General features: G+C 38.4%; 1 protein-coding gene across 2 annotated transcripts in view; it reads left to right on the top strand.

Moving 5' to 3' along the window:
• ARID5B (AT-rich interaction domain 5B) overlaps positions 1-23,943 on the top strand; it is a 168,666-nt gene that overhangs the window by 8,519 nt on the left and 136,204 nt on the right. For both annotated transcript variants that reach the window (XM_016159175.2, XM_036222800.1), the window contains one exon: positions 20,724-20,949. In XM_016159175.2, coding sequence (XP_016014661.2) covers positions 20,724-20,949 — 226 coding nt within the window. The remainder of the gene's footprint in view (positions 1-20,723; positions 20,950-23,943) is intronic.

Genomic DNA, 23,943 nt, shown 5'->3' with positions numbered 1-23,943 from the left:
ATTGTTTGTTTAAGGATTCGTTCACCTCTCACAAATGTGGTCATAGATTCCTGCATTTCTTGAAAAATCTGCTGCTGTACCCTTACACAAGGATGGCTTTTTGCAACCACACTGTGATTCTTTTCCATCTTACTGGAGGTTAGAACCTGGGTCGTAGCCTTCAGAGAGCGTGGCTCACATCTTGGACTGTGAATGTCCATATTGATAACACATTTCAAACATACAGATAATGATTATTATTGAAATGGTTCTTTAAAATCATGCTAATGGCATCAATCTCCAGCACATACGTGCATAAATTAATTCTGCTTTTAAAATCAGATGCACTGTTAGCATTAAAGATGAATATTTGACATTTATCATGCAGACTAGGACGGGTGGTTTAATTACATGAATTTCCTGTAGAATCTTTATGGCTGTATAAATAGATGCTCAGTGGCATGTGATCATCAAGTTTATAGTCTTGTCTCCATCCTTGTGCCACAGTGAGAAAAACGGGGGAGAGGCCACATGTTGCTAGTCAATCTAGTGGCCCCAGAAACATTCTTCTCCCTACCTTTTCTTTCTCATGACTCCAAGCACACCCTGCCTGAGAAACACAGCCCTCCTCCCCACCCCACCCCCAGTGGAGTTCCAAGCCTGATCAGTGGCACTAAACATTAAACTCTTGTCTTTGAGAATAATAGGCTTTGCTTTCTACACCCTCAAGCATGTTGAACTACTGTGCAGGCTGGAAAATAAAAATGTTCTAATTGTGTCTTTTAAATAAGCATAGGAGTGAATTAATTAGACCATATTTTGTCTTTAGTTGCTTAGTTACACAATAGTATTCCTGAGCACGAGTAAGATAAATTGGCTCTTTTTGTGCTGCCTGTCCCTTAATCATAATTACTGTATTGCTTAGAAGAGTAAAGCATACATAGATTTTGAATTTTTTATTAATAGTCAAAAATATGCATATGATATATAACATATATGCTATTCAACCTGTTTTATATGCTTTTATGCGGAAAGAAGTTTTATTGTGGTGGTAACATTTGCATTAGTTGCTCAAAGATGTAGTTCTGGGAAATACATAATTGAAATGTTTTTGAATTGCTTTTTCTGGCCTTTTCAATCTTATTCAAAATAATAGTGCCTCCAGTCCTGGAGCAGTCATTCTCATTTGATTTAACATCTTTCTTTGCACTGCATGCGCAGCGCCCAGTTTTAACCCTGCAAAGCCTAGATGAGGTTCTATGATTCATAGACCCCATATATTATGCCTTGTGTTTTTGGGCTCGTACTGTCTTGGGAGGGTGGGAGGGTGGGAACAGAGCTCCTGCATCCTGCAGCCATTACTCCAGTGCCCTGTGCCCTTGGCACACTTCCATGTTCCTTGCAGAAGGTTCTAGGGTTAGAGATCATAAGAATTTGTTTTAGCTTGTCTTCTGGAGTCTTGCAAAATGGGATGTTGCTACTAAAACTTGAGTTTCTAGCCCCAACCCCCACCCTCCACTCCACCAAAAAGGGCAGCAAGAGTTGGACAGCTTGATATAGTTATTGAACAATGGGAGTCTGGTTTAAGACCCAGGATGCATGCTGGGTAAATGTATGTGAAAATTGACCCTATTGTTCTGTTGTATTTGAAAAGCAAGTAAATTATTTACAGATATTTGCTAATTAAAGCACATGTTGTTTTACCAGCACAAAAGAACACAGTGTAATTGGAGACAAAGAACTAAGTGTGAATAATTTAAACTTGCTAATTCTGTGTATTCTTCTTAAGGGAGGAATATGTTTTAAAAATATGTACATATATACATATTAAAGCATGTGTGTATGTGTATGCAGATATGTAGATATGGGTGTGTGTGTGTGTGTGTGTGTGTGTGTGTGTTTTAACCCCTGCTAGGGAAGCTTTGCATGTTACAGAGATAACAGGCCAAGTTACCATCCAGTTACTTGTCACTAGGCCAGCCCCAAGCTTCCAAAAGAACATCGGAGATGAAAATCATTTTGATAGAATACTGTTTTCCCTTTGGTCTAAGTTTTGCTTGCCATCATTTAGTTTGAACTCACCTGATACCACTGGAGAAAAGCAAACTAGCTATATATTGTACCAGAGAATAAAAATGTTCTCGCTCATTATCTCATCCTCAGGCTTCCTCAGTGACAGGCCCAGGTTTGGTTGTTTTTTTTTTTTCTCTGACTACCCAACTTAGGATGGCTTTGTTCTGATTGGAAATTTGCATTGTAGAATGAAGTCCGCTGACATGCACTGAAGAGGTTAGACTTAGGGAAGGTCGTTGATAAGGTTCTCAGGGACCTCCTGGCTAGAAAGTTTTGTAATCATAGGTACAGTTGGTCCCTCTGGCTCTGCCATCTGCATAGGCACATTTGCTTTTGGGCATGACCCATCAGAGATTTCTTAGCATTGTTGATAAAGATGATCAAGAAGATGTGCCACGGTCATCTCAGAAAATGCTTGTATCTAATTTGCTGTGGACATTTCAATAGACTCATAGGATATATAAGATCAGTGAGATGGAAGAGATCTAGTCCAGCCCCCTTTATTTAATAGATGTGCAGAGACTAAGGCCCAGAAAAATCTTGGGCACATGCTCGGAGCTAGTGAGTGATAAGCAGAACTAGAACCCGGCACCTTCACATGCATATTTTAGTCCTTTATGTATGTATTCAGCATCCGGTTCTTGAAAGCTTCCATCTTGCTCTCTAGAAACTTGCAGTCAAATTGGCGGTTGATCGATACACAGATAATTCAGTAATAATATTGTGCACTTGTATAATAAAATGTTTAAAGGGGCTCTTTGAATTCCATGACCCCCACAGCTGGTGCGCAGTGCCTCTCGCACATTTCATGGGAAAGGATTCTCAGGCTCAGTTTAGTGCCAGCTCTGGAGAGGCAGAAGTGGGAAACCAGGCAGATCCTGCCTTCGTGGAGCTTACCTTTGGGTGGGGAGTACGCATGTGATTAATTAAACTATCACAAATAAATGGGTGAATTTTGTGATGCAGTCAGTGTGATGAAGGGAAAGTACAGGGACCTCTGACGGGGTGCCCAATTATGTTGAGAAGGTCTGTGGAGGCATTTTGGAAGACGTAACCTTTGAACTCATGTCTAAAGACACGCTAGTGAAGATTGGGAAAGAGGTCCCTTGACAAGATCTGAAGATGGGAGCAGTCTCCCTGTAGCATGATTTCTGGGCTGAGCATAATCTTGGTGAATCCGGTAAACAGGTTAGTGATGACCTCTGATGCCCACGGGAGGCACCTATTGTTTCACATATCATTGAGATACCTAATACATCTTCAGAGCTGACGCACATTGTATAGCTGTGGAGATGGTTGAAAATAGAGGTCAGCAAGGCCTATAGCCAAATCTGGCCTGTCACTTGTTTTGTAAATAAAGTTTTATTGGCACACAACCATGCTCACTTGTTTACAAATTGTCTCTGGTTAACTTCACACTATAGTGGCAGAGATAAGTAGTTGCAACAGAGACTGTATAACACACAGAGCCTAACATATTTACTATCTGGCACTTTACAGAAAATGTTTGCCTAACCCCTGGTTTAAAATGGTATTAATAAAGGTAACGATAAAACTAGATGCTGACAGCTTCATATGTTGACCTATTATTTATTTCTCATAACAATAATACTATGAAGTAGGTTCTAGTATTGTCTCTGTTTTGCAAAAGGACAATCTAAGAGGTTAGGTAACTCGTCCAGGTTTCCAAATTTATTCATCAGGTAAATAACAGAGACTGAAAGGGAACTCAAACCATCTTGATTCTAAAATACAGATGGCAGAAACAGTGCCCTGTCCTGCTGATGAGTAGGGGACATGGTGGTAGTATAGGAAAATGAGTGTAAAATTAGTTGATATTTTCCTCTCTGTAGTAAAACGGCACAAAAGCTGTATTCATATTTCAAGGTTCTGTTCAAAAGCCACCTTCTCCGTGGCATCTTCTGATGGTCTAAGGGAGAAAGGAAGAGCAGAGGCACATGCATAAAATCCCGCTGGGCTGGGCAGGTAAGAGGACGCGAAGTGAGCTGAGTCTAGGAGACAACATGTTTTGGAGGAACTGGGAAGCACATGACTCATCCTGCTCCTCAGGTCCTGTTGAACATTGCTGCATGGGAATGTCATCCACTATTGCTAGATCTTCCTCCCCCCCCCCCCCCCCGCCCCAGAGACATGCCAGAGGTCCAGATTTTCGTGTGAATGTAGTTGGCAGTTCAATCTAAATTTTCAAAAACACTTGGTGGGACAAACAAAACTCGTCTTCAGTCTAGATGTGGCCACCTTCCAGTCTCTTAGAGCAAAGCTTTGGACTACTACAATTTAAAATTTGCTCATATTTGGCCCAGTTTCTGTAAATAAATAGACAAGAACCTGTTGGTCCTAAAGCCCTCACCATTCTCACTAGCCAGAAATGGATGTGCAAGGAGAGCTGGGCCCTCTCCTGGGGCCCAAGTTAGGCTTCAGGGAAAGTATCAGGATTGAGATGAGAAAATAAAGAAGTGTGTGAGTGGGAAGGTGGCCTGTAGCCATGCCGAAGGTATCCTGGAGAAAGGAGCTAATGACCTGGCTCTTAAAAATAACTAGGACTTTCATGGGTAGAGATTTTCGAGAAATGAGAGTGAGAGAGGGGGAAATCCTAGACAGAAGAAGGCCATAGGCAAATAGGAAGGAAGGACATAAGGATCCTGGATATGGACTGCATTCAGCAAGAGAGCAAGATCTAGTGAAATATGAGACTGAAGCCAGACCTCAGGGAGTCTAGCAGGTCAGGTTTAGAAGATTGAACTTGACTCTACAGGCAGTGCTGATTAATATTCTCACATGGGTCTTTTCTCTTTCTAGTTAGAATATAAACTCTTAGTGTTGAAGCTTGGTAGATCCAAGCATGAATATTTACTCTGCCAGTTAGTAGCTGTATGTATCTTGATCAACTTAATCTCTCTGAAGTTAAGTTCCCTTATCTGTGAAATGGGTTAATCTTGCAGAGCTGTGAATATTGAATGAGGTTTATATGGGCATAGGCCTTTACCCATTGCTAGTTATTGACCCTATCCTTTGTATTCAGGGACCGAATCCTAACTTTATCGTCCCATGAAGTCTTTCATGGTCCTAAGCTGTTAATAGTCCCTTAGTAAATAATTTATTTGTTGAATCATTGGACTACTAATTATAGTTTGAAAAACAATAACTAAGTAAACTCTCGATTTAGGTAGAGTTAAGCTTACTGGTTCTCTATCCGTTCCAAGAGACTTGTGTTTAAGTTGAGAGTTTTCGATCCATGTTTGACTGTGGAAGGGATACCCTCAAACACATTTTGTTCTGTTCTACTTAGATCTTAAAGGACTTTAGCAGGCATCTCTTCCATTGGCTACCACAAAATAAAATGAGATGGAACGAGAAAGCCGAGAGACAAAACCTGCACTTCGGATGTTTGAGCTCCATATGCCAGAAATAGTTCATCCTGGTGCTTTCCAGGATCCTCCCCATTCACAATGCAACCTCAAGGAAACCTGGTGTAGATCGCTGAATGTGCGCAATGTCGAACTTATTTTAAACACTCTCGTTCCCCCAGTCACTTTTTAGATGCCTTTCCTATTACCTATTCTTCAAAACACCCCTAATTTGTTTCACCCCCTTGTCATCGTCTACTGCTTCTCCTCTTCTTTTGGTAGTAAGGGCAGAGAGTGTACTCCAGACCAGCTCCTTTAAGATGTGAAACACCAGGTTCTTTTACAAAGTGGAAAGCAGAAAAGGATGTAAAGGGAAAGGGTTCCAGCCAAAATGGCTGAGAGATCTTAGAAGGAGGGTCTCAAAATAGATTGCCTGCTGGGCCATTAAATCCTTTTGCTTTGGGTTAATCCTACAGTGTATATCAGATTACTAGGATTCAGATGAAAACACTACCGTAGTACTCAGGCTCTTCACCAAATTATTCCAAATTCTAGTGTACATGGGTTATAAATGCAGAAAATAATTGAATTCTGTATGTCTTAAGTGAAATAATCTGTTCCATTCTGTTTCTTGTGAATATTCTTCATAATAGTCTAATTGTGTTTTGTGCTCCTGGGGACTGAATGTGTGTTCAGCAACAATGCATCGGGTTGTAAAATGTGCATCCCCACTATCTGGGCAGGCAAAAAGAAGACTCTAGTAAAAAGGCTTAAGATTTTTTTTTCCTATTGCAAAGTGTATGAATTACATAAATGATATCGTCTTTTGAAATTATCAACAGGCTCTGTTTTTTTTCTTTATAGAATAGGCCCTGTTTCTCACTCCACATATTTGATGTTACTAGATCAGTAATTCAATAGACAGCCAAGCAGGTGTTCAGATCACTCTTGACCCCCAGAATTCCTTAAATGACCCCTCTAAGCAATGGAGTGAAAACATTCTCAGCATGTCAGAATATTGAGATATTTCAGTTGCCTCATTTTTTTTTTTATTTTGGCCTTAATTTTTAAAGGCTATTTTCTACCCTCCTCCCCCTGATTTTTGAGCAAAGAGAAGCCTTACCTGGATCTTGGCCATGAGGATTGGAGGATTACATGTCAATAGAACCTGCAGATTGAATTTACAGGCAACAGAGTTCTAACTGGTCAGCTGTGCCAAGGCTTTTTAAAAGAAGAATCTTGAAAAGTGGGAGGAAGAAAAGAGAGATGAGGCTTGGGATACTTCTGTGGTAGCTAAGGACATAATATGATATTGCTCTTGAAAAACATAACATTTCTATTTCTAAGTATAGGACTTTTGACTGTGAACTTTGACTCGGTTCAATTCAATCAATATTTATTAGTATATGCAGGGTACTAGGGGGTAATTAAAAAGATAAATAAGATCAGTGCCTCTCCCTCTAGTTGCTTAGAAAAGATAAAATATAAAGTTAGCCTTACTTTGTAACATTATATTTTACTTTGCCTCTTCCATCCTACAAGGTATGTTCATTTTATTAAATAGTATTCCTAGAAATTTCTGTGGCTACCCTCCCAAAAGAAAAGCTCTCTTATATAGACAGTTGTTTCAGGATTTAGGCAGTTGCATACAGCATTTTTTCATTGGCCTGTCAATCTCTTAGCAAAAGTTAATCTAATTTCCAGGCATAGTTGAAACTATGGTATTTAGTGCCTTGTTTCATAGACTTTATTTCATTATCATACAAAAATGTGCAAATACATCCCATTGTAAAGATTGGTGTATTGGTTACCTATAATTACGTAACAAATTATCCCAATATTCATGTCTTAAAACAATATTTATTATTTACAGTTTATGGGGGTCGAGACTCTGGGTAAGGCTTAGCTGGGGCCTCTGGCTCCAGGTCTCAAAGCTCTGTCGGGGAGAATTTACTTCCAGGCGGACTCACTTGCCTATTGTCAGGCCACAGGTCCTCGCAGGCTGTTGGACCAAGGGCCTCATTCCTCGCTGGCAGTTGGCCTAGGCCTCCCTCAGTCTCTTGCCGTGTCACCTGGGTTTCTCCATGGGCAAGTTCCCAGCATGGCAGCTGACTTCCCTCAGAATGTGAGCCAGTAGCAGAAGCCTTTTATAATCTGATCTCAGAAGTGACATTTCTTCACTTTTGCCTAGTTCTGTTTGTTAGAAGTGAGACATTATGTCCAGCCCACACTCAAGGGGAAGGGATTACACAGCATGAATACAAGGGGGTGGGGACCATTGGGGGCCATCTTAGAGGTCACCTACTAACCATCAGCAACGGAACCAATTGCTTTAGTATAAAGCTAGTCCAATAAGGATTGAAAGATATTCTTCTTACCTTGTCTTGTTCTTTTTTTCTCCTTTTGTTATTATGCATTCTCCTTGAGAGGTTCCTTCCAAACACCCTCAACTCTTCTGGGCTTGTAATTATAGATTGCATATATAGTAGCCAGTGGATTGCTTTAATCCTTTAAATATTTGTCAGTGTTAGAGCATGTCAACAAGCCATATTGGGTCTTATTTTAACCTAATGTCTTTATCGGTGAACCGGAAGAGTTTGTGGAAAGAGTGTTGTGTCTGGTGTAGCGATGAGTCTGCAGAGAGAAGGGGAAGGAGGAGCCTGGGACAGGTCTAAGTAAATGGGCTCTCTGATGCATAAGGAAATGGGTGTGTTTCATGCACAGAGGTTGGGGAGAGCCATTACATCAGTTTGCCATATATCCTTGTGTTTCTTACGAGGGTATCTAGGAGTGGTGAGCATCTCCAAGCTGCCCTTCAACCTCGCGCATATGTCAGGGAGCAGGCGGCCTTCCATCTTTTAAGTTCTGTGGAAATTAACTGTTTCATGGGAAAATTCATCTGTTTCTTTTTCAGGGAGGACACAATTTTGTTTTCAACAAAGTGCTTAAGACATACATATGTAGGCATTAAAGTTTTGAGGAAAAGGTACCATTAAGTAGATTCTAGTCAACTTTTAATAATGGCAATTGACTTATGGGGTAGCTTCCATGCTAAACGTAGTGGAAACTTAGAAAATAAGAGTCTGGATTCAAATTTAGAAGCATACATCAACTATAATACATTTGCATGGGGCAGGCTGTATGTTTTTCTTTATTTTTAACCTCGAATTTGACAGTGCACCACTTTCCTGCCAGTGCCTTTATATCCTCTATTCTGTCTGCATGAAATGTCCCATGGTCTTCCCTCACCTCCTTGCTCCTGTTAACCTTGCTAGCTTCTGCTCTTCCTTAGAGCCTCAGGAGAGGGACCTTCCCTGATCACTTGATTTAGCATAATCCCCAGCTCTGCCCCTTGCCTCCCATCATTGTCTCTTCTAGTTCTTTTACTTCAGATTTTGTTTATGATCTGGCTCTTCTACTTTACTCCCCGCCCCCAACACACAAACACACACACACACACACACACACACACACACACACACACACACACACACACGACTGTAGGCTCCAGGAAGTAGGAATTTGTCTGTTTTTTTTCCTGACTATAACCCCGATACCTGACATATAGTTAGTGCCCAATAAATATTTGTTGAATGAATGCAATCACTTATGACACTTATTCCTCATTATGTAAATCACATTTTGCTGAGGGCTATTGTTTAGTGTCTGTCTCATTTCCATTAGACTGGTGCCCATAAATTAGGAGCTTCTTCCCCAGCCTAGCCCAGTCAGATGAGATGCTCAGAACATGAGGAAAGAAAGATTGAATGAATTCTCTAGTGAAAGACTAGAAAGAGAGTAACCTTCATGTCCTAAGGAAAGAACAAGAGGCCCTGAGCACTGTGTGTTTCTGAAGGGCAGCACGGTGTCTTATACATCCTTCTCTCTCCATGGCTGATCCTCAGCCCAGTGGCTGGCACAAGGATAACTAGATCAGATTGTCGAGTTGGGGAAAAGCTAGAACAAAATCCTTCTTGACAGTATTGGAAAAAGCTCAGAGTGTGAGTGCTCCTTTACAGGTGGCAGGGATGGCTCCTTCTAGATTTCCTCCTACAGTTGTTTTGTCACAAGGCCTGGTAGCATTTAGGCATCCATCCATCCCTTCATTCATTCGTTCATTCATTCTTTAAGCCCCACCAGGGAGTGTGGGGGATATTGGAAGGCATGAAATGCAATGTGAGTTTCGGCCCTGCCTTCAGAAAGCTTACCTCAAGGAAAGCTTAGGTTTTATTCTCTAGTTTACACGACTTCCCAGAGGTGGCAAAAGAGTTAGAATCAGGCAGTTGTAAATCTTGGGTCTGTCCTCTGTGTTGGCCTCCACACTACAGTCTTTGAATAGGAGTAGAAAGGTCACCAACTGTGGTTGCAAATTGGCTCTTGCATTAATCCTGGCTTATTCATGAATACTCAATATTTTTCCAAACTGAATTTAGGGCTTTTGATTGAAGCCTGAATCATTTACTGTGGCAGAGCATATCACCAGTGTAGGAAAACTAGAACTTAAAAATACAAAGCCCCTTTAAGTAATCCAATATAGGATAATTACATTATTAAATAAAGCTGTGGGTTTTAAATTATTCCACTGCCATTGTACATGTGAGGATAATAATGTGAACTGTGCTAAGTGAACAGAGCAAAAAAAATGTTTAACAAGAGGGAGCATGTCTAAATCATATGTTTATATTTAAATAGAGGCTACACAAAACAGGAAGATTTGCTTGGTTTCTACATTAAAGCATTCTAAATAAGCATGAGGCTTTTGGTGATTCTCTGTGAAGACTGCTCTTCTTACTGACAGCAATAGATTAAAACTTCTGGCCAGATCACCATTAACCTTGAAGAATTCAGAAGGCTTTCACCATGATTTTCATATATCGACAGGGGCAAAAAAGTTTTCTTCTCTCTTTTTGGGGGTCTTTGTGGAATGTGGGCCCTGCTGAACTGTGTATCTTGGCAGAGTGTCATGCACTTGTGAAACTAGTTGAAAATAAAAAATCAAGATATAAAAGGAATAATTTGGAGACATTCTGCATGTTAGAACAACTGGGTTGGGTGGTTGTTGAATTTGGGTTTTATTATAATTGGTTTTTGCATTTATAGAATGTTCTTATAGGTAACTCAACTGAGCTTTAGCATTGGAGTTGGTCTCACTTATCTTCTTTTGCTTATATTTTAATGGTCAGAGCTAAGGATATGGGTGTCAAGCTAGTTTTTATTATAGCAACCTAAAAGTAGTTAAAAAAAAAAACCCATAGAGTTAACACCTTATTAATTTGGCCAGAGGAAGAGTAGGCAAGCTCAACCATTGATTTAAGGCATCACCGTACATATCAAATGCTTGCCAGTCTAGAGAGAAAATATCTAGGACTCTGGGATTTATTTTCTTGCTTTCTGTGAAAATTGCTTTTAATTTTAGGATAGAGAAAATATGCATGTGTGGAAATCCAATAGGAAAGACATGGAACTGGGAATTAATGAGAGGATGTTTTTGGAGCTTTCTTTAGAGAGGGCCTTCTGGTCAGAAGACAGGCTGTAGCCTAACAGGTTTTAGATTAGCGTGTATTAAAAATGTATTTAGGAACATAAAATATTTAGGATTTTTGAATTACTTGTTTGATACGCAAATGCCTTTGGCTATACCATGAAGGATGGTCGCATTACATTTGACAAATTGTGCCTCAGAGCAATCTCCTGTTTGCTTACTCCCTTTAATTGTGCCAGAATGGGTTTCCAAAACTCACTGAGCCATAAGTTTCACCCAAATGTCTGGTGGAGTTAGGGGAAAGGTTAGAAGAGAAGGGGCTAGCTTGGGAGATTGGAACCCAATACACTAATAAACCTCCATGGCAAATCCATTTTGTCATGTTAAGAGAGTCAAATTAAACCTTAGTGCATACTTGAGGGGATATCTTCATCACTGACAACAGAAAATTCTTCACATTTTTAACTAGCTCATGAATGGTGATTTCTGTAGTCTTACTTTGGGCACAAAAACACAAGTTCAAAATTAAAATCAGTTTTGTTTCAAAATGACTTTAAATCCCTCTGCCCCAAGAAATTGGCAGAAAGTAGGGGAAGGTTCTGTTGTCCCAGGGTGGAAGTAGGGCGGAGTGTTACTACTGAAAGGGCTTAAGACAGGGTCCCCCAGCTCCTGTGCTCTGGACGGGTCTGTGGTCTGTTAGGACCTGGGCCACACAGCAGGAGGTAAGTTGGGGGACAGGGGAGCAAAGCTTCTTTATCTGTATTTTCAGCCACTCCCCAGCTCTAGCATCACCACCTCGGCTCCACCTCAGATCATCAGTCATTAGATTCTCATAGGAGCACCAGTCCCTGGTGTCGAAAAGGTTGGAGACTGTTGGCTTAAGAGACCAATTTCCCAGAAAGACAATGGTACTACCAAAGCAGATTTGGAGTTCCACTTCAATTTTCTCATCTCTAAAATGGGCCTAAGAATACTTGAAGAGTCCTGGTAGGGATTAGATAAAATAATGTCTGTTAAATTCATAGATTAGTATCTGGGTAAATTAAAGCATGTCAGAGTTTTCCACTGCTATATGCTTCAGAGCTGAGGAGAATGACTTAAGAGCCCAGATATTTTTAATTGTGTTCTGGCACAACTTTTCCTTGGAGGTACCCAGCAGGAGCTACAGGAGTACTATGATTTCCAGATAAAGAATTAAGAAGAGGTAGGAACACAAACAGTTACTCACAGGTGACATCTGAAAACCACTCACCCTTAATCCCTTGTTTTCAGTTCAAGTAATATTATATATTAATAATAATAGCCATCATTTCTTGGATGCCTACTCTCTTATGACCAGTGTATTACAACTACTTCAACATCCTAACTATGAGGTGGGCTCTTTCATCCTATTTTCCCCCTTTTTTTGGATGAGACTTTGGCAAGGTTATGTCACATCCCAAGATAAACATGGACATTAAACGCAGTAGAGCTGCATTTGAACTTGGGCCTATCAGACTCAGAAGGCGGTTTTTACTAAGTATCCCTTATTTTCTCCCAACATGGAACATCCAGAGATGGTGTACCATTAAAATAAGTATCTGTTGCATGCTTTAGGTCCAGTGTAGTCTGTGGCTCTTTGGGAAGTACAAGAAAGGTAGAAGTTAAACAAGGGTACTTGCCTGTAAAAAGTCTCTACAATTCAGGTGTTTATTGTAGAAGGCAGAGTTATTCAATTTGGCATCAAATTCTGATGACTAACAAATTCCTAACATTATGTCACAGGTAATTCCAGTTCAGGGACCAACTTAACATTGATATCGTTTTTTTTGTTTGTTTTTGTTTTTGTTTTTTTGGTTTACCTAGTAAGGATATTTTAAAAAGCACTAGTAATGTCTATTGCCGTCCTCGTTTCAGAGAGAAAAAAAAAGATAATACCAGACAAAAGGGTGAGGGGTAAATTCTTAAATGGAAAGAGTGCACAGAGATATGTATGGCTCCCATCTTCTCTCTACTCTCTGCCCTGGGAGGCTGACTGTGTGGGGTCCATTATCAGAGCTCTTGGGCTCTGTGGCCTCCACTGGGGTTCAGCCTTAAAGGTGCCCTACCAGAAGAGGGAGAGATGGAGGCAGGAAGGCAGATATCCCCATTCTTTTCTGTGAGATTTCTCCAGGGGAATGGGATCCTTCAAAGGAAAAGTCACTACCACTAGTAGAAAGATCTGCTCTGATCCTGATAACCAACTCTTCCCCACTTTGATCCATTGGCCTAGGAGCGGTGGTAGCTGAGCTACAGTTAGCTCAGGTTCCTGTACTATCTCAGTATTCCATCTAGTTCCTTTTGGAATCCTGCCTGATTCAAGGATCATCCTCGAAATCTAGCAAATTTAGCTTCATGAAATGCTCACTGTGTTGTCTTCATTTTTCTCATTTCACTGCTGGCCAGTGGCAGCTTCGTCTTGCTGACCCACATTACCATTCTGTTTTGCCTGACTTTCTAAGCAACCATGTACCTATAGAGCAAAACCTTTTTACGCACTCTGTAGCTCTCCTTTTAGCAGAACACACAAAAATGTAACAGGGGAAGTGACTGGGTAAACCAATAGGTGCCTTGAATAGCAGGTATCTGAGGGAGGCTTCAGAGCAAGGGAGCGGTCTACCCAGCCAGGCCCAATGGTGGCAATTTCTTCCTCTTGCCTGAGTCCATTGGTGTACACCCTAAGCACACATGCCTGGCCAGAATGGTTAGGACACAAGCTGATGTGGTTGCTGCTGGTCTTTTTAAAAGTTATCTAACAGTTTTTCGTCATCTTTATTTTCTATCTTGACGAAAATTTCCCACTTTTGTGGAACCAATTGGACTATTATTCTGGTTTCACATTTTATGTAGCTGACATCAGCTATCAATGTGTTTTGTGTTCCCAACACTTATCACATTTCAACTGCTACAAAGAACATTTTTAAAATCCAGATGTTCAGGGAAAATTGAGGTGAATATGCCATGTTTTCCTGTTCTCATTCCACCCCCTCCCTGCTAACCCCTCTAATATTACATTTATGTGTTTTTGTCCTTTTGGACTCTATTAACATACCTGAATATAGCTCTCCTAAGCAATGATGTGTTATTGGGTCCCACACAGTGTTATAGGGAAGATTTCATTTACGTTCTTTATCTTGAGGAATGATAAACAGTGGGTCCTCGAATAACATTGTTTCCTTCAGCATTATTTCATTATAATATTGATGAGATGCTGTAAGGACTTAACTCTTGTTTTTATTAATTAGCCTGTGGTAAAATTGGTTTTATACATCATTCTATTACTGTTCCTGGAACCTATCCACAAAATTAAGTGAGGACTTACTATAAAGATATAGGTTCAGGTGTAACAGAGACCCAGAATTAAAGTTGTTTAAGTAAGTTAGGAGTTCAAAATCTCTTACGTCACAGCCTAAAGGTAGAGTTGGTTCAGGGTTAATATGGTGGCTCTGATCCATGAATTTGTATAGGGACCAGGCTCTTTCCATCTTTTTCTCTTGAGAGATTTGCCCTCATTTGCATGGTCCAAAGACATACCCATTTCTATTGAGGGTATATAGCCTGGAAGTTGTAGACATCACTAATACTTATATCCCATTGGCTGGAACTTGGTCACATGGTTGCACATGGCTGTAAGAAATACAGGGATGTGGTGCCTTTATTCTCTACCCAGCAATTTAGCAGTTTATAATAAAGAAGAAAAGAAGAATAGATGTTGGGGAAAGTTAGCTACAGTTGGGAAGTGTTAAATTCTATGTCAACTAAGGTGTTTTTTACGCATAAGCCAAATGAGCTGTGCAGTTCCACTGTGCTTGAGTTGCCTCTGAAACATCTAAATTGACAACAGGGCACTGGAGTCTGGTGGAATTTTTGGAACCAAACTGTAGAATATACTCATGTGCTAACAGGTGAACATTAGTATTCCCATGGAGAATGAATTCTTCAAGGAGTGTTTTGCAGACTGTACTTAAGTATATGTGTTTCCTACATTTTCCCAGTAAGGAGATGAAATAAGGAAGAAGAGAAATTGAACAAAGAAATACAGAGGTGGTAGATGTTGAGTAGGTTCTCCAAGGGTCTCCTGAATATGAGCACATCTTGTGAGCCACTGACTGCCTTTGTTCTAGACTGTTTTTTGAAGAATGTTTATATAGTGAACAAACAACCTTGGAAAACAGAGCTGGTGTCTTATTCCAGAACAAAGGCAGGAATGCTTACTGACCAGTATTAAAGATTTGAGTTCCCTATGTTCTGGGTTCTTCTCCTGTAATGCACTCTACTGTGTGTACAGGTATTATTTAGCCCACTTTGTATCTTATTTTTGGAACTGGGTATTAAAGAACCAACACAAAGTCTTATATTTTTACTATAGCTATTGCTGTGAGCAATGAACTGTCCTTTGTCTCAGACCGAGAGTCTTGGTCCTTTGCCAGCATCCATGAGACTGTACCAAGTTAACCTGTAAGTTTGAAGGTTGAGTAAAATCTCAGATTCTTCATAGTTCTTAACGAGCAGAAGAGTTTCAAGTCAAAGGTAGAGGTGTCATTATCGAATGCTACTAAGAGGTCAAGGAAAATGAAAAATAAGAAAAAGGCCTTGGTTTAATACAGTGGTCCTCAAATTTTTGGACTCAAGACCCTTTACCCTCAAATTACTGAAGATCCCAAAGAACTGTGAAACTTTAGGAAGAAAACATAGGAGAAATTCTTCATGGCCTGGAATTAGGCAAAGAGTTCATAGATATAACAGCAAAACCACAGTCCATAAAAGACAAAACTGACCAATAGACTTGATCAAAATTTAAAACTTTTGCTTTTTGAAAGACACTGTTAAAAGAATAAAAAATCAGGCTACAGAGTGGAAGAAGATATTTTCAAACCACATATCTGATGAAAAAACTTATACCCAGAAGGTACAAGAACTCTTCAAAACTCAACAGTAAGAAAGCAAACAACCCAATTTTAAAAGCAGGCAAAAGATTTAAACACACACTTCATCAAAAAGGATATACGGATGGCACCTGAAATATGTTCGACATCTTTAGTCATTAGGGAAATGAAAATTTAAAACACAATGAGAAACAACTACATACATATTAGAATGGTAATAATAAATTAACAGTGACATACCAAGTGCTGGCAAAGAGAAGAAACAACTGGAATTCTCATACATTGCTGGTGAGAATGCAAAATGGTACAGCCACTCTGGAAAACAGTTGGACAGTTTTTACACAATTAAATATACAATTGCCATATGACTTAGCAATCTCACTGCAGACTACTGAAAATCTATGTTCATGCAAAACCTGTACATGAATGTTTATAGCAACTCTATTTATAGTCACCAAATTTGGAAACAACCCAGTGTCCCTCAGTGGATGAATGGATAAACAAACTTTGTGACACATCCATACCATGGGATACTACTGAGAAGTAAAAAGGAACAAGCTATTGATAGTGCAGCAACGTGGATTAATCTCAAAGGCATTATGCTGAGTGAAAGAAGCAGTCTCAAAGATTTCATACTGTATGATTCAATTTATATGACATTTTGGAAAAGAGAAAGCTATAGCAAGAACACATCAGTGGTTGCCATGTGTTAAAACTCATAGAACTGTACACCAGAAAAAAGGAAATTTTACTATAAGTTAATTTAAAAAATAAAATTAAAATAGCAATATAAACCCATTATGTAAATGTTACACTTTTATGAAAATAATCATAATTTCAAAAACAAAAAATTAGTAAAAACAGTGGCATTGTTTTATATTTTTGTAAATCTCTTTACTATATAGCTTAGTAGAGACAGCTGGATTCTCATATCTGCTTCTGCATTCATTACGTTGCCATATCACATGTCATGGAGTCTCTGAAAAACCCTGCAGTACACTTGAAAGAGACTAAGAGTGAAAAAAGCAAATAATGTCTTAGTATTATTATGATTGTTGTTTTGACACTATGGACCACCTGAAATAGTCTTGGGGATTCCCCGGGGTTCCTGGACCACACTTCGAAAACCACTGATATAATACACCGTCCCAAATTTTAGTCATTTTCATAGCAACTTGACTTTTTTTTTTTTTTTTTGCCATACCCACATGTTCCCATTTTTACTTAATGGTTTTGTTCAAATTTATCCATTAAATTTAACTTAAAAATTAACTTAAATTTGTGTAACAAGGAAGCTTTCTGTATCTCCTAGAAATAGAAAACCAGGACCACTTTCCCATAAATGGAAACTAGCCACAAAAATAAATAAGCAATAAGTAACTCATATTTAAAAAAAAAAAAAAAAAGGAGTTTACCTACAAACCATCTAAACTCATCTCTGCGTGACATGCTTTGCAAAACGCCAATGCAGAGGTGTAATGACAGTGATAACAAGAGCTAACTCTGACATATCACTTCATTTGTGTTAACCCATTTAATCCTCACAATTACCATGAGAGATAGATAGCATTATTATCCTTTTTCTAAGCATTTGTTAAAAAAAAATTTTTTTTTTGAAGCACAGGGGAAGGTTAAAGAAGTGTTCCATAGCGAGTAATTTGCGGGCCTGGGATTTGAACCCAGGCAGTCAGGCTCCAGAGTTCAGGAAGAATGCTTGGCAGATAGGAAACCTAGATCCTTGTCCAAGTTCTACTAGAAATTGGCACTCGAATATGTTATTGAACCTTATCGTTATCAATAAAATGAGGGAAGTAGACTAAATCGGGATATGCGAATTCAAGCACTGGGTGCCTTGGGGCCAGGCAGGTAAGGGAGATGTGTACTGAATGTAAGGCAATAGGGAGTGGCGGGGACAGTGATAAAATGGAGATCTTGCTTCTTGTCTAATGAAGGCAACTGCTACTCAGTTTCAACTGTTTTTTGTTTTTTTTTGCCATTGGTGGTAGGTTTTTTGTTTTTCTTTTTCTTTTGTTTTTGACAGATAACCTTTCATTTTTATTTTATAAGAGAAGCTGAAAGTCTGGATACTTTGTGTATAATTTACCAATTTTTAGAACACTTGGAGAGGCCAGCCGTACCCATGGGCTGGCTGATTTATGACTTCTTGACTAGATGATCTCCTGTAACTTAGAGGATTCCATAATTGACTTAGTTGTTTTTATAGCATGGTAGAAACAAAATCCAAATAACAGAAATAGACAGTTTAAAACGATGATGAAAAGGGAGATGGACTTAGAAAGTGTCTCAATACAGCCTACATAAATATTGATTAGGAGCCCGGTTAATTGAAAAGCCTAGGTACATTAATAAAGCATATTTCTTTGTGTTCCTTTTGTGTTGTATTAGAGTGCATCAGCAGTATTTATCCAGTACTAATTCTCAGTTTGCAGAGAGCTAATGTAATCATGAGATGAGCTTATTGAAATTCTTTTCTTAGACATAGAGACTTGCCCAAGAATGGTGAGTATTAGGAACTTTAGTCAGCACTTGCTCAGAATAGTAAATACGAGCATGTGATTTATGCCATTGTGTGTACAAAGTAATGTTTCCTGAGACATTTTCTCTATATATGTTGGTTGTTTTGTTTTTTGGGTTGGTCTGTCGTTTCCCCCTCCTCCGCTTATCAGATTTCCTTCTAAATCCTGGCATTTAACAATGTTGCAGGGCCAGTTTCTCTGTGAATCCAGAGCAAAACATACTGGTGGTTTCACAATTAATCCAAACTGGGGTTTATGGCTTATGCAAGTTTATGTGAATTCCTTCATTTGTTTTTATGTATTTTGTGTATATACACAGAAGATCTGTTTCAGAGAGAAAAGAGAGGACAGAATCTGTAGACTGAATCTTGAAAGATGGGTTTATTCATCAGTGACATCATAAGGATTGTATTTTCTCTTGGTTAATAAACTATTTGTTTGGCGGGTGTTGTAAGCCAGCCAGAGCTAGTCATGCCATTTCTTGGAAATGATCTGAAGCAACTGGTAGTTGAAATGATAATCATTTGATCAGAGTCAGAGCTATTTGAAAGTAACACTCACCTCCAAACTTGTCTCTTCTAGGAAACCATATTTGGTAAATTTGTTGCCCAATTCCATCTTTGCTAATGTTGAGACTTATATACCTTGATACTTAATTATTTTCCAATATATTCTAAACCTGATTTCTGGTATGCCCTGTCCAAAAACTGTTCCCATATGCTTTGAAATAATACCAAGCCTGAATTTTTATTCTGACATTTAATAATCACCATGTAATAGCTATCAAGTGCATGACAAGTACAGATCTTTCATTTCAGGAGGATAGTGTAATAAATCTGAGTGAAATAATCCATTGAAATAGTACTCTGTAATATGCTCCACTGTTTACATAAAGTATTTTAATATTTTTTCTTGAGCAGAAGATAGAAACAGTTTCCACTTCATCTCACATTTAGTGGAAGTTCATGTTTAATGGTGATAAAATATTCTATTCCAAAAGTTTTACTTTTCATTATGATAGAGTATTTGTTATTTTGCTGCTGCCTAACAAACTTTCCTCTCAGAAGCAGCTTGGAACTGGATGAGGAAAAGTGTAATTTTAGATCCTACCTTAAAACATTTTAAAAAAACTAAATCCAAGACTTCTTACTGTGTGAAGCTTACCTTAATAAGCCCTTTTTTGTTTGCTTTGGAGTAGTGTGTGTATGTGTGTGTGTGTGTGCGCGCGTGCATACATGTGTAGGTGGGGGAGAAGGAGGAAAGAGTCATGTGTAACAGTAAAATTAGCCAAAGTCACTTGTGAATTCCTTTTGTTTAATATCTTAGAGACATCTTCCTGTTGTTCGTCAAAAATATTTCTAAGATTTTGTAAGTTTAGGGGTTTTTCACAGCTAAGTTTTCTTCAGAAATGTGAAGTAAAAGAAAGAAGTCAGTTCAAGTTAAAATGTCAAATGCTTCAAATAATTTAACTTAAAATCCAGTGAGATGATTGTCTTAAGCCTTTTCCTTTGGGTAATAGAGGCCCTCCTTTGCTCCATGTATGGACATCTATTAAATATCTCGCTGGATTAATTCTGAGTCAGGAAAGCTGGTTGTTTCCTGGAAGCAATTAAAGATGCTTAAAATTCAAATTTATGATCCATAGGAGAAACTTGTTTCAACTACTTTTTTTTAGATTCAGAGGCTTTCTCCTCACTCGCCCTCTCTCGCCTCTTACCCCATATGTATTAAAAGAAAAAATCAGTTCATTTCTCAACTTACAAAGTTTTTAAGAAACATGAGAATGTGTAAGTTTCTTTCAGTGGGAAGCACATAACATTTATGAAGTATTTCTTTTGGGATTACATCACAGTTTTATTTAATTTTTAGGACAAAAGTTAAATTCAATATTTGTGTATAAGCCAAGGGAAAATGTACCATAAACATAGGAATTTGGGGGTGAGTCAGAGTTCCAAGAATCCCAGATTTACTTAGACCATTTATATAAAGACAGACTAACCATTAGTCATCTAGTTCTCACTTTTTACTTTTGTAATTAATTACACCTAAAAATTAGCTTTCACCCAAGTAGATAGATAGGCAAAGTGGGCTTTGGCAACTAGCATTAAAAATGGCTATTAGAATTACTGCCCAATTTTTATACACTTTATAATCATATAACAAAGACATCTTATAAATTACTCCTCGGCTAGGCAACTAGCAGTGAAAAACCATTGAAATGAAGTGAGTTATTGAAGATTCTCTTGTCACCAAAAAGCACATTGTCTGCTTACATAGGTTAAGCCACTCAAATGGTATTTCAGATGGGCTTTGTTGAAAACGTATAATGTATCTCAGAACCACAAATAATGATTTGTTTTTCCTCAATCGCTTCTTGTAGGATGAAGTCATTGCTGTTTCCGAAAAGGTGATTGTGAAGCTGGAGGACCTGGTCAAGTGGGTACATTCTGATTTCTCCAAGTGGAGACGTGGCCTCCAGGCTGGGTCAGTGAGAACAGAGGCCTTGGGAAGAAATGGACAGAAGGAAGCTCTGCTGAAATACAGGCAGTCAACCCTGAACAGTGGACTCAACTTCAAAGACGTTCTCAAGGAAAAGGCTGACCTTGGTAAATATAATTTATACTTCTAAATCTAATTTGTGGGCACATACAGTAACCTCCTTTTATTTGTTGTAGATCTTCCTGGAAACTCAGAGAAAAATATCTCGATATGTATTTAAAATATATCTAATATATATAAAATCACATATATATATATGACCATATGTCTATATAACATTTCTTTAACTTCATAGGGGCATAGCAGTATGGATGGACAGATGACTGGGTGTGTAAGGGATAAATTTTACCTGTTAGATCCAAGGATCTCATATGCGTAGAGCCCTGTGCCAGAAACGGAATGACATAACGCGTGGCCTTAACTGCTTCCGGTTGGTGGCAAGGCATAAGACTTAATTAGGGCACCTAAAATTGATTGAATGAAGAGTTTAAATACATGTTTTAAGTAGATAGTATGACATCTATGAACATCATGTTAGAATTTCATGTTTTTCATTTGAGCGGAAAGAAAAGTTAAGAAAGAGAGATGAGTTATTTCATGTGGAGCAGGAGAGCAATGTCAAAGCAGGGAACTGCTGGTCGGCAACTCATGACGTAGGTTTTCCTGAGCTTTTAGTATTTAGTGATCACCGTCAACTACATATTTTTTGTCTTTCCTTCCTCATCCTCTTCCACTGTAAGTTTAAAGGAGAACTCAGGATTTGGAATAGTCATTCTAATTAGTGTTTGAATCTTGACTCTCCTGCTTATTAGCTGCGTGGCCTTGAGCAAATAATTTAGCCTCTGAGCTTCAGTTTCCTCTCTGAAAAATATTGGAACTTTATAGGGTCACTGTGAGATGTAAGATGAAAAGGGGTCGAGCACAGTGACTGGTGAATACAAGGGGCTCTATAATTAATTCTATTGCTTTTTCTTAACACTTTCTTTTCTAGTGACTTTTTATGTCTTTTCCTTTTTTTTTCCTTCTGTTTGTATCTCCTTGCAGCATTCACTGACTTATTCTGCTAGCATTGCTCAAGACCAAAGTTGTTGACCTCTGATTTAGACAACTTATTTCCTCTTTAGGCAAAGAGGAACTTCACTTTTAACATATTAAAGCATCTTTTTCTTTCATTCTAACACAATGCTGATTTTCATAGCCCTATTTTATGCCTTCATCCGATAACTTCCTGTTTTTTTTTTTAATTTAGGATTTAACTTGCAACAAATGTAAACTATTTGTCTTAATTGGCATAAAGAAACTGAATAACACCAGCAAGTGGCTGTGTCTTTCATGTGATTCTGGTTTGTGATGAGCTGTGCTGTGTTTTGGGAATAGCATTAATATTTGCTTGCATTTTGGTTTAATGATCAACAGTTTCCTGGCATCTTTTGGTAGATGTCAGAAAGTAATATTTTGGACATGGAAGCCTGATTGTCATGTGCACATTTAGAGAAAATTATTAATCTAGTGGTTTTCTTTTAAAGCCAAAATAATTTTTTTAAGAATCTTTCTCTCTATGCTATTACACCTCCTAATTCTGTGAACACATGACTAGTCTTCTGACGTGTGATAATGCTGAATAATACATGTTTTGTTACTTTCCTAACGTATGACCTAAGTTGTATCTCTTTGTTTTGTTTTCCTTAACATTAAACTTTTCTTTTGTTTGTTTGATATTTTTTTAGTTATGGAATATACCGTTACTAATAAAAACTAAACAGGAAACCCATGGGGGACAAAAGGATGTGTAGATGGTTAAGCTTGATGTCACACATATAAACAAGAGTATTTATAGCAGGGTTGTTTTATGTTTAAAATTAATAGTTTATTAATGAACATGAAAAGAAAACTAGTCTCTTAATGTCATCAAAAGATTTAGAGGTTTTCATCTTTCTGAATTCTAAAAAATGCCCATAATCTACATTTTGAATAACTGATTTCAGATGAAATTGATTTATATCAAATATTAAAAGTGCTTAGTGGTTTTTAAATCTAGTTGTTTGTTAGACACACTAAGGGAATTTTAAGAAAATAGTGATTGCTGAGTCGGCTTCCCCAGATTCTTCATTCAGTAGGACTGAGGCAAGGCCAAGGAACATTTGCTGATAGAAGACATTCTAGGTAATTCTGATTTTTTTTTTTTCAGGGGAGGGGAGGTCTCACTTGGGAGACAACTCTACAGTTAGTGCTGAGGAAGGGAAAATATCAACAGGAAATTTGATTGGGAGGCTCTCCTCTGCTGAGCAAGAAACACCATGTACTTTTTCTTTTCTTTTTCTTTTTCTTTTTTTTTTAAATGTAAAATACCCCTTTAAGGATAGAATTTGGGGCCTTGAAATTTTATTCAGTTGGTATGAACTGTGGGGAATTTGAGACAAATAGCTTTTGTAATTGGAATGCATACTGTGTTGTAATAATGTGGAAAGAGAAACAAAAAACGTTCCTTAATGTAATGAGTTTCCATTATCTGCTTGATCTAAGGTTTACAAGTCTACACTGTTGGGATTTATATTGGGGAGACAGGGGGTGTCATTTGCTGTACACATGCCTGTCCTAGCAACTTTCTCTTCCACCTCTTCCTTTCTCTGTCTGCAACATCAAAATATTTGTTGTCTGTACTTTTCTTTCTATGCAGTGGTTTTCTTATCTCTCTTTCTCCTGGCCACACTAAAACCACTTCCAATACCACATTGTTAATGGAAGTTCACACACTTATTAGGTTTTTCCTTCGGTAGAACCCTTCCAACTCCTCATTGTTCTTACCAAAGAAAGAAGATGAACTCTGAGATTATTTAAGACCCCTCCCCCTTTTTTTTCTGGTGGAAGGAAGCAAAGAATGGAAAGATCTCACCTTTCTGTGGATAAAGTAAAACTACAATGTGTTGGGGTTTTTTTTTTAGCTGTTTCATTATGTTAAAACATAAAGAATAATAAATTAATTAGGCTGACTCTTAAAAGAAGGGATTTTACCGTATAAAAGCTAATTAAAGCATGTATCTTGCTTAGTGTTTAAGTAGAATAAATTCCCTTTAACCTCAGTTTGTGTCACTTCCTGTCTC

Source organism: Rousettus aegyptiacus, unplaced genomic scaffold, assembly GCF_014176215.1.
Source record: "Rousettus aegyptiacus isolate mRouAeg1 unplaced genomic scaffold, mRouAeg1.p scaffold_m13_p_6, whole genome shotgun sequence".
Taxonomy (NCBI): Eukaryota; Metazoa; Chordata; class Mammalia; order Chiroptera; family Pteropodidae; genus Rousettus; species Rousettus aegyptiacus.
The sequence above is the reverse complement of the archived record's forward strand: the minus strand, read 5'-3'. Positions and strand labels throughout refer to the sequence as shown.